Source organism: Hemiscyllium ocellatum, chromosome 3 (genome assembly GCF_020745735.1).
Source record: "Hemiscyllium ocellatum isolate sHemOce1 chromosome 3, sHemOce1.pat.X.cur, whole genome shotgun sequence".
NCBI classification, from domain to species: domain Eukaryota; kingdom Metazoa; phylum Chordata; class Chondrichthyes; order Orectolobiformes; family Hemiscylliidae; genus Hemiscyllium; species Hemiscyllium ocellatum.
Window position 1 is genome coordinate 79166662 of NC_083403.1, and position 12133 is coordinate 79178794.

At 39.4% G+C, this 12133-nt stretch overlaps 1 protein-coding gene across 1 annotated transcript in view; it reads left to right on the forward strand.

Moving 5' to 3' along the window:
* LOC132835573 (venom phosphodiesterase 2-like) overlaps positions 1-12133 on the forward strand; it is a 126330-nt gene that overhangs the window by 97833 nt on the left and 16364 nt on the right. The window contains exons 17-18 of the mRNA XM_060854837.1: positions 2130-2302; positions 2413-2464. Of these exons, the coding sequence (XP_060710820.1) occupies positions 2130-2302; positions 2413-2464 (225 nt within the window). The remainder of the gene's footprint in view (positions 1-2129; positions 2303-2412; positions 2465-12133) is intronic.

Here is a 12133-nt window from a genome sequence, read left to right on the forward strand (position 1 = left end):
AGTTAAGAATCAACCACATTGCTGTCACATGTAGACCAGACCAGATAATCAGAGCAATTTTCCCTTCCTCAAGGGCCTTAGTGTACCAGATGGGGTTTTATGACAATTGGCAACAGTTACCCAGTGTCCGTTAGGTTAGCTTTTTCATTCGGATTTTTACTGAATTGAAATTTCATCATTTGTCAATGTGGCATTCAAACCTTTGTCCTGTCAGAACATTATCCTAGGATTCTAGGTTACAGTCGAGTGATCTTATCACTGCTCCATTGCCTCTCCTATATTTAAATGTTTAATGAAAAAGCATTGCTTTTCATGTATCACTTTTTCTTCTCCATCTGTCTTAATTCTATTCTTCTTACCTCTCTTCTTTATTACATATCAAACTTGATTTTAATTTATCCATTTCCTTGTTCAATAATTGTCTGCCTTTGACATTAACCTTACGTTTCATTGGCTAAGGAGGTGGACCAATAAGATCAGGAAGTCCTAGATGTCTTGGTGACATTGTAAATTTGTCCTGGAGTCGCAATTTGTGTACTTGCAGTTGCAAAATAATAGGACCCGAGGAATGAGAAGAAGAAAACTCACTGCAATTCCTGCAGTTCAGGGCAATCAAATTTTTTTTTGAATTTGTAATTTGAACCCAAGCCCACCATCTGCTACTTCAACAGTGTGACTTCAGATTGGGAAATTTGAAATGCTTTTCATATAATATATTTGAACTTATTACAGAAGTACTGTCAAAAATATTTTGCAATTTCTCATCACATGCCATGGAGTTGAATTGTGTACAAAGTAACTAAACCTAATGTAAACAAGTTCCTGATCAAATGGCAATAATGTTTGTGATAGGATTATATATTAACTTGGCAGAGAATCATCAAACTAAACAATTATTTCAATGTTGATGAAATAATGAAGAAGTCTGTCTCAATATGGTAATGTGTGACAATGGCTTCATTTCCCTGCATGACTGCTTATTGTACTTCCAAGTTACTCATTGGGTTGCATTGCCAAGACCTTGACCTGCTAAGATTGCATTGTGAAACTGGAACAGAACTATTCTCAGATCTGGCACTGAAGTAAAGGCCTGAGTTCTATTAGCTTTTTGAGCTAAAGCTGCAAAACCAGAAGGCTGGTGAAATCGAACAGGGAGGGAAAGAGTGGGATATTTCATCAGTTGTGCCATTTTATCAGTAGTGGGAGAGCTGAAAGAAGGCCCATCTAGATGGAGCAAAACTGAAACACGCAAATAACCAATTAAAGACCTTTCTTACTTTGGCTGGAATTTTACCATCTGCTGAGTGAAGAGACTGACGGATAAACCCAGGCAGGTTGGGGCTTCCTTGGCAGAATCTTCCAACCTGGGTAATAAATGCTGGTGTAGCCAGCAATGCCCATGTACAATGAACAAATACAAAAAAAACAGATGCATGGGCACTTCCTTCACTGTTCCTGGGTCAAATATCATGGAGCTCCTTTCATGAAAGTATCCTGGGTGTCATGAGATATTGTGTAATGAGATATTATGTTACAGGCTATCTTTATTAACTCTCCCATCAGCTTGCTTTATTCATTAATACTGGGTTTCCGTTCATTCGTTCATAACCCTTTACTAATCTGTTATTTACTATGAGGTGGCACAGTGGCTCAGTGGTTAGCACTGCAGCCTCACAGCACCAGGGGCCCAGGTTCAATTCCAGCCTCAGATGACTGTGTGGAGTTTTGCACATTCTCCCCATGTTTGCATGGTTTCCTCCAAATGAATTGGCCATGCTAAATTTAAAATAGTGTTAAGTGCGTTAGTCAGAAGGAAATGGGTCTGGTGGGTTACTCTTCGGAGGGTCGGTGGACTGGTTGGGCCAAATGGCCTGTTTCCACACTGTACGGAATCTAAATCTAAATATTGATGGAAAAAAAATCATACACAATTTCATCCACTCATTCATAAAACAGCAGTTCTGTAATATCCAAATTCTGACGTGATTGATGATGCAGCTGAAGATAGTTGGGTCTAGGACACTAAGCTCAAAAAAAAGGGAAAGAAATACTATAAGAAAGGAGGTACAAAAAAAAGACACAAATATGTTTTTGTAACACAATTGCCATATTTCTTTTTCCTCTGCTAGACTTGTTGCAGATTACACCTTCGTCAAATAATGGATCTCATGGCAGTCTAAATCATCTGCTGAAGAATCCTTCTTATAAACCTACTCTTCCCACTGAAGTATCTGCTTTATCCGTCTGTCCACTTTCCACACTGGTTCCAAATGATGATCTGGGATGTTCATGTCCTGGGCTGGTAAGTACAAGATTGGCTGTTAATTTCATGATATATTGGATTGTACAATGTTATTTCAGGAGACACCAAGTAAACTTTTGATAACAACAAAATGTATTCTCATTTCTTAGACCATGAATATTCTGGATTTGAATAAAAGAATCAATCTTACTGTCGCAGAAGGTAACATTAAATTTTGCTTTTAAAGTCCTTTTGCCATGTCAAATATCAATTCTGCAAATATGGGTGATGGATCTTAGCACATATGATTAAATTCTAATAGTTTGAAGTTATGGGCTAGAACATAAACAGTAAAGTTATTCCAGAATAAGTTACTAATTAAAAGTAACAAATCCACAAGATTTAACACTGAACACATGGAAGGCCCAAAGGCCACGAACTAGGCATCCTTTAGACCCCATAAACCCAAAACAGCTGCCTGACACGCTGTGCTTTTCCAGTGCCACACTCTGAACATAAGACAGAGGAGCCAAATTAGGGCATTTGACCCATTGAGTCTTCTCCATCACTCCATCATGGCTGATGGCACTAAGATAGCCAGGAAAGTACCTTGTGAGGAAGATAAGAAAGTTACAGGTGGTTATGAATACATTGAGTGAATGGTTAAAAATCTAACAAGGGAGCGTAAAATATGGGAAAATATGAGGTTGTTTACTTTGAAAAAAAGAATGAAAAAACAGAATATTATTTACATGGGGAATAATTAGGAATTCCAAGCTTCAGAGGATTTATGTGTTCTGCTCCATGAGTTACAAGATGTTAGTATGCAGATACAGCACATAACCAAGAAGTTATTGAACTATTTTCCTTTATTAAGAGAAGAATTGAACATAAAAATAAAGGTGTAAAACTTCAGTTATGTATGGTTTGGGGAAACCAGTACTAAAGTCTCTGTGCAGCTTTGATGTCCGTTTTTAAGGAAGGATATAATTGGACGCAGCTCACAGAAGGTTTACCAGATTGATACCTGGAATTAATAGATTGTCTTATCAGGATAGGTTGGACAGGCTGGGCTGTTTCTACTGGAGTTTAGAAGAATGAGAGGTGACTAGACTGATTTCGACTTTAAGATCCTGAATAGCATTAGAAGGAACATTAGTTTTTTTGATCAGTCCTTACCAGGGGCACCTTTAAAAATAGAGGTCACCCTTTTAGGACTCATGAAAATGTTTTCTGTTCTGAGGGTTGTGTGACTTCAGGATGTTCTGTCTCAGAAATGGGTGCAAGTGGCCATTGAATATTTTTAAGGCAGATGTAGATAGATTCTTGTCTATCTTGTTAGTTGAAGGGAATGGGAATTTACAATACAAATAGATCAGTTAGTGAGTGGCATAATAAAGGTCGAATAGTCTATTTCTGCTTCTATTATGCACATTTGTATGCTGCCTAGCAACCTGTCCCATGCCTCCCTGATTCAAAACCCTGAGAGCAGAGAATTGCAAGTCAGACTAATGACCTGTCCATGTGAAAAAAGTTTTCTTCTTGAAAATAACCCAATTGTTGGATGTAGGGCAAGAAACGGGTTGCTTCAACTACCAATAAATATTCAACTGGCAATAAACATAGAAGAGAAAAGAATAATTGGTTGAGACACTATTAGTATAACATTTGCAGAATTACAGAAGACTAAACTCATGGTGATAAGTTTTCACCTTCACAAACCAATGCTTCCCAAATGAAATCTTTTAGCAATCTCACAATTTTGACTGTTGTTAATGTGCAGAAATGACCTAACTTGTAACATTTCAAAGCATCATAATTTTTTTCCTGATTTGGAATGTCACTCAGCTAAATTATCAGACTGTAATGCAATATTTTCACAGTGATATTTCTATAATGTTTGTTTTACAATAACTATCTTTATTAATGTGACTACAGATCTCTTTTATCTGATTATCCTTGAACCACCACATTTTAATTCTACACAGCTAAACATTGTAATTTGCAATATTTAGCTATTCATATCAAGAAACAAATCAAAACAAAATGCTATTGAATACTTTTGAAATGTCTGGTCACAAACCAAGTACTTGAAGAAAAGTCTTCCAAAATGTAAACTTTGTCATACAGCAATCTTTCTTTATACCTGATCTGACCATACATGCTACTAGAGTTACAGCTGTGAAACTCAATAGGACACCAATAACAATACCTGTTGCTTCCACTGAAGCATCTAAACTTTGTTTAGGAGACATCGTTAGGTGGGGCATTGAGATCAAGTTGGCATTGTTGACATCACATGAGTGCACACTTCAAAACATTGCTCCATTTCTTTGTGTTAATGCCTCACCAAAATAACATCTGGCTTGAGTGGCAAGTCCTGGAGGAGGGTAAAAGGATTTTGTTTGAAATGTAACTGCATCATAAATTTAATATCCCTTCTCAAGGGCCTCTTCTCTTGATACGACATGGATTAAAGGAGAAAGAGTGTCATTTTGGGTGACTGGACTTCATCTTATGCATAATTGGATGATTAAAGAGATACCTGAATAACTAGTTCACTGGGTGAGAACCATGGTTGAGCGACATTCTTAATATGTGTATCTCTCCTGCTGCACAGGGGTGTCATTGCCATCTATCTCAAACACTTAATTTTCAGCAATGCTGGGAGCAGAAGCAGTGAGTGTGAAGAAAGAATGCCCTTGCTGCTCAATAGCAGAGGCCTCAAGGTTGGCCTAAAGCCATTACATAGGTGGAGGTTGATCCTCCTGCAGACATTAGGGGAAAACATTGATGAAGACAAGCATTAGCCCATCAACCCATGAAGAAGATAAGAAGTCACTACCTGCAGACCTCCTTGAGGTGATACCAGTGGCTTTTAAGGATGTCCTGGAAAATACTTACCAAGACATGTCATATTATTTTTCAAATTGCACAAATATAAGGATTTGGTGCAACTACTGTCTGGGCACTCAAGGTTAGTGTCTCAAAGGCACATTCATAGATGTATAAAGGAGATGTCGTAACCATCAGATCAGCGAATTCTGGAAGAACATACCTCATGTTGTCCCTTTTAATTTGTGGTGATTTAAGTCAACGAGGACTTGCAGTGAATGTTTTGATTAAATATATTAAATGTTATTTTATTATATGGTATTAATGAAAGCTTCTGAGCAATAAAAATGCAACGTAAGCTTCAGCAGCAGGTGGCAATGATGACGGAGCATGTTGGGTAGAGGAGCTTGAGCAGGTATGCTGGAATCTCCTGAAGTAGGCGGTGATGGTGAGGTGGGGCTGCTGAACCAGTCAAATAGACCCTCTCTGGAAAAGAAGATGCCTTTCAGGGAAGGAGCCTTCAGGAAGAAAGAGTAAACAGACAAAGGATTCTTCAATTCAACATAAACCATAGGCTTCATTCCATGTAGAAACTGTAAGTGCTTTCTTGTTTAACCTCAATTTCCCTTCATGTTTGTAATGACCTAATTCCAGTGGAATAAAGAAGCTCGTTTTCATGATCTTTGAGCCTTCTGCATATTCAAATCTCATATTATAAAGTGGTAATGTTTTTAACGAGAAATTACAACTATCAAAATTATAAGTACCAGTGAGACAAAAACAGGAAGAATGTCTATACAGCACTTTGGCACTTGCAGTTTGTGTAGCTGGCTAGTTAGCCTTTCCTTTTCCATAGATAAGTTCCTCAGAACAATAGATTTTGGGAGAAGAAAAAGGGAAAAGATTCATGGCTTCTTGTTCTGCTGACGTGGTGTTTAGCTTTTACTTTTAGCTGCCCTGTTACTTTACAGAAGATCACATGCTGTTTTAAAATCTACCTTTCCTTAGTTTTTCTCTCTCTCTCTCTCACTTTCACCACCTGGAGAGATGTTTCCTTCCGGATAGTTCATGATGGAATCTCTCTATGTCCTGTCTTAGTCAAAACTAGTCGATGAGAATAGATTTCAGAGCCGCCTTTTTGGAGTTTTGAATATTGACTGTTCTCAGCCAGGTCTTATTACGCGGTTCTACAGCTCAAAATGATGGTATGCTAATTTTGAGAAATTGAGAGTTCCAAATTTTGATGAGTTCCTTTAAAGTTCTTCCTCCTGTCTACTGTTTCTCTCAAGCTACAATTCTTATAATTTCACTTTCTGTTTGAAAACTTCTGGTATTTCAAGAGACTTTACATGTTTGGACATGGCTCTCTGCAATGCAATTAGAGCTTGTATTTAGGGTGACTGATAATTGATATGTTGTTTTAGTTTCTAGTGTTAGCTTACTTATTTTATAAAAGTCTATAGTGTCATTAGTCATTTGTTAATGACGGAAGTGACCAACATCTCTTTCATCTTGCCAATGATTTTATCCACTTCCCAAGAAGCAAAACCTGATGAATATTGACCTCCCTTGTATTGTATACTTCAGAATGGAGGATTAGTCCATTCACTTCCAAGCATAATCTTTTTTTAGCTGCTTGTTACCTCTGTTCACCACTAATGAAGACGGCTAGCTGAAAAGTCAGCTATGCTTGCTTTCATTGCTGGATTTCCTCAAGTGGGAGCATAAATGCTCCCTGGGAACAACCAGTTGCATTTGTAACTTGGGAAGTGAGTTGCTGTATTGAATATGTAATTGGTGTCTGATCAATAATAATGCAGGCTTGTACTCATTTCTCAGGCAGCTGTCACAACACATACATTTTGCACAAATTAGCCTCAGAGATTTTGAATTTCAAACCCAGGTCGATCAATGGATCCTTAGTGACAAAACTATTCTCTATAAACATGGCTGATGATGTTCATGAGGTATCTCTGGCATGATGCAGGGGAATGCTGCAATTGAGCTCAGATCTCCACCACAGCCACTACAGAGCACATTATTAGGCTTCTTAAATTTCTTCATTGCCTCGACCAGTCTGATGGTCTCTGAGATACAGAGGGAACTGAAAACCCTGGCAACAAGAACAGAGAATCAGCCTTTCTTAGATGAGGAGAATTTCCCTGAGGATGGGGAGGAGCCCATGAATCTACACGAACATGTTATGGAAGTAAAGGACCATGCTGAGACATGCTGCACTTCCAGGACCAACCTGACTTCCATGACAAATCACACATTTGTGTGATCATTTTCTGACCTGGGGTGCACACCTATCCCTGCCATCCTCTCTTGTCAAGTTATCAATAAACCTACTTCCTTTACCGTACCATAGGCAGCATAGTGGATCAATGGTTAGCACTGCTGATCACAGTGCCAGGGACTTAGATTCAATTCCAACCTTGGGCGACTAACTTTGTGGAGTTTGCACATTCTCCCCGTGACCATAGTGTTCAGGGATGTGTAGGTTAGGTACATTAGTCAGGGGTAAATATATGGTAGGGGAATGGGTCTGGGTAGGTTACTCTTTAAAAAAAGGGGGTTGGTTCAGTGGATAGCACTGCTGCCTCACAGCACCAGGGACCTGAGTTTGATTCCAACCTCGGGCTACCGTCTGTGTGGAGTTTGCACATTTCCCCCATGTCTACATCAGTTTCCTCTGAGTACTCCGGTTTCCTCCCACAATCCAAAGATGTGCAGGTTAGATGAATTGACCATGCTAAATTACACATAGTGTTCAGAGATGTAGAGGTTAGATGCATTATTAAGAGGTAAATATAGGGTTAGGGGGGAATGGGTCTGGGTGGGTTACTCTTCAGAGGGTCAGTGTGGACTTGTTGGGCTGAAGGGCCTGTTTCTACACTTTAGGGATTCTGTTCTGTTCTGTTCTACCATGGGGAGCTGAGTGTGTCACTCGCATTGTCAGTGAGTGCTGGTACCAAGAGTGTCTTGGAGGGGATGTCCAATCCTCTGTCATGTGGTAGCTGCCATGCCCAAAATGAAATTGTTCAATTGCTTTGAATAAAACTGCATCTGTCTTGTTTTTATAAACACTGAGAATTAATCAGGCTGACTAATGGAATGAAAGAACACAGGCATATGTATGGTCTTCTGTCACATGGATAGGTTTGATAAGCTGGAGTTGTCCTCCTCAGAGAAGATTGAGAGGAGATTTGATAGTAGTATTCCAATTCATGATCAACAGGTTAAAGGGGAAACTGTTCTCACTGGTGGAAGGGTGTGAAAGGTTTATTTTAAGTGCTTTCCAAAAGATACAAGTATGATCTAGGGAGAAATTTTAATGTGTGATGTTAGGACCTGGAATGTACTGTTTGAGAATTGTTGGGGTGATTACACTACTAGGGTGTTTAATGTAGGGCTAGGGAGGGTAATACTATTACTGCAACAGACACTTCTAGTTCCAGCCCTGAAACGGTTAATAACAGCCATGCGGGCTGAAGCTGGCAACTGCATGACTACCTGTCTGGTGCTTGCAATTGATATACATTTTGTTAATTAAATCACGGAGCCTGTAACTGCCAGCCAGTGTCAATTGTTCCGTCGAAACTCATAGTTGATAAAGGAACCTGTAACTGTCAGACAGTGTGAATTGCTCTATCGGAACTCATAGTTGATAAAAGTACCTGTTAATTTACTTACTGAAACTATTGATTAAATCACGGAAAACAACTAGCCTGTCAGCCACATAGTAATGAGAGTTGATTCTCTAAACAATGAACTATTGATTACGAGATCGGAACCGCTGGCCCCAGGACGTCTGTGCCATTGTCAAGCACAGCAGGAGCTGGACAGACACCTCGATGCGGCCAATGGGAAGACGGATCCATTCGCGCACAGATGAACGGACCAATGAGGAAGGCGGACAAGGAAAATCTAACCGGGGACTCCAGGCAGCGCGAAGTATAACTGTGCCAAGTCCGAACGGGGGGGCAGAATGCCTTCTCCAACGAATGCATGCTTGAAAATTCGTTGTATCGTTTCCCAGTTAAGATCCTGTGAATAAACGGCAGTCTGCGCCAAACTAAAGTTGCCAGTGTGGGTCTCTCCTTCCAAAAGAACACGCAAAGACGGGACCCCGCGGGTCCATCTTAACAGAATGAAGTGGAAGCAGATTCAACTGACCTTTCAAAAGATGATTAGATAAGCACCTGCAGAGGAACAAGAAGGATGATGAATGAGGAAACAGTGCGTGGAATTATCTGAGGTGCTCTTGTAAAGTGCCATAATGGACATGACAGGCTGAAATGCTTCTTACTGTGTTGTACCCATTCAGTTACATTTATAAGTATTGATGATTGAACTTTCAGTGAGTCAATGCGATTTTTCTTTTCTTTGTGATGCTGCTTCAGCATCAGATACCTTTTGGCACAATAGGGCACACTGATTTGCTTTCCAATATTCTGGGTAAGTCTGGGTTTTATTTTGAGAGGATTCTCATTTACAAGATCCTATTTCAGGAAACTCCCAAAGTGCCAATATTCTATTAGTCTTGTGAAGTCTCAAAGGGCACAATGAAGCAACTGTTTTTAGCTAAGTTATAACTCCTCCCCTTGGTTTTGTACTCCAGACTTGTTTGCATGACAACTCAACCTTTTAGAAGCCACAATGCATATTAAGGCAATGCAAGAATGACAGACTTCTAAAGATCTGTGTTGAATTGCTGAAAATGAGCTTTCTGTAAAATGGTATCAAATGTTCTTTTCCCCATGGAAGTAACAGACCACATTGGCTGAATGCCAGGCTAGCTGAAAATGGCATGTTATTTATTTATAAGCTGGAATAAAGCACGTCGATTACTTGGCTTATGTGTAGAAGTACACACTGTAACTTTCAGAATGCAATAATAGCATATAAAATTTATAAAATAATGTGGGACTTAATTAAAATGAATAGTAATTAACTTATCCTCACTTCCAATGCATGTTACATCATAGAACATATCCAAGTAGTTGATTCTCTTTTACTGAGATTCACTTACTCAGTAGTAGCATCTTTATATTAGTTGTATTAGAATAGTCAAGACAGCATGCCAAAACTTAAGCATGTCATGACAAGGTCCTATGTGCATATGTTTTGACAGATTACTGTGTATAGGCAGACTAATTAGATGTAAGACTAATGGTCTGACTTTATTCCTTCATTCTAATTTCTGCCAGATTGTCAAAATGACAGTGTTCCAATAATCTGTTAAAACTTAGTTCAAAAGAATGCCAAGGCTGGCTGAATAACAATAAATTCTAATGTATGTGTGAGCAGTTTGGTAACTTTGGTTATCTTTCCATTTATTGGAAGTTAAAAAGAATAAACAATTAATTTTAAAAACTGAGCTATCAAATTACATGTAAAGGTTTTGCTTGAGTTTGCACATTGTAACTTCTAAATCATCTTAGGGCAATTTTTCCCTCCTTATGATGTTAGTTCTACTGTAAGATGAAGGAGTTGCCATGGCTCTGTTCAATCTCTGCCAATACTAATTTGTGTTTAGCCATGTGGGAATGAATAAAAGCAGCTCAGGATAGCATTCAATTGTTGTATAGAAATACTCAATCCTCACTTGAGCACTTCTGTATAATGTCACACCTATAAATATAACCTCACCCTTTAGAGAATGACACTCAGTTTTACCACACTTATAGAGTCATAGAGTCATAGAGATGTACAGCATGGAAACAGACCTTTTGGTCCAACCTGTCCATGCCGACCAGATATCCCAACCCAACCTAGTCCCACCTGCCAACACCTGGCCCATATCCCTCCAAACCCTTCCTATTCATATACCTATCCAAATGGCTCTTGAATGTTGCAATTGTACCAGCCTCCACCACATCCTCTGGCAGCTCATTCCATACACGTACCACCCTCTGTGTGAAAAAGTTGCCCCTTAGGTCTCTTTTATATCTTTCCCCTCTCACCCTAAACCTATGCCCTCTCGTTCTGGACTCCCCGATCCCAGGGAAAAGACTTTGCCTATTTATCCTATCCATGCCTCTTATAATTTTGTAAACCTCTATAAGGTCACCCCTCAGCCTCCGGCGCTCCAGGGAAAACAGCCCCAGGCTGTTCAACCTCTCCCTGTAGCTCAGATCCTGGCAACATCCTTGTAAATCTTTTCTGAACCCTTTCAAGTTTCACAACATCTTTCTGATAGGAAGGAGACCAGAATTGCACGCAATATTCCAACAGTGGCCTAACCAATGTCCTATACAGCTGCAAAATGACCTCCCAACTCTACTCCTACACTAGGCTGAAGTTGCAGAACAATTAATAAAATAGGTAACTTTATTATTATATCGTCATAATGAGATTTGAAAGGCAGGTGGAATGATAAAATTGCATAGAACATAGTGCATTACACTGCAGGAACAGGCCCTTCAGTCCACCATGTCTGCACTGACCATCATTCCATTCTAACCTAATCACATCTGCTTGAATACGGTCCACATTCTTGTATTTCCTGCCTGTTCATGTGTCCTAGTGACCCTTAAATGTTGCTATTGTATCTGCTGCTACCACTTCCCCTGACAGCATGTCTCAGACACCTGCCCCTCTCTGTGTAATACTTTGCTTCACATATCTCTTTTAAAGTTACCCTCTCTCACTTTAAACCTATACCTCTTAATATTTCTACCTGAGGTAAAAGACTTAGAATTTCCACCCTATGTATGTCTCTCATAATTCTATACATATCTATCAGTCGGCCCTCAGCCTAGACAGTTAAGCAAAAATAAATCCAAGATTGTCCAAGCTCTCCTTATAGTTAATGCACACCAATTCAGGCAACATTTTGGCATTTTGCACCCTTTCCAAAGCTTCACATCCTTCCTACAGTGCGGTAATCAGAACTGCACACTACTCCAAATATGGCCTAACCGAAGTTTTATACAGATGCAATATGACTTGCCAACTTTTATACTCAATGCCCTGACAGATGAAGGGCAAGCATGTTGTATGCCTTCCTTACCACCTTAACTGTTTGTGTTGCCAAGTCCAGGGAGCTAT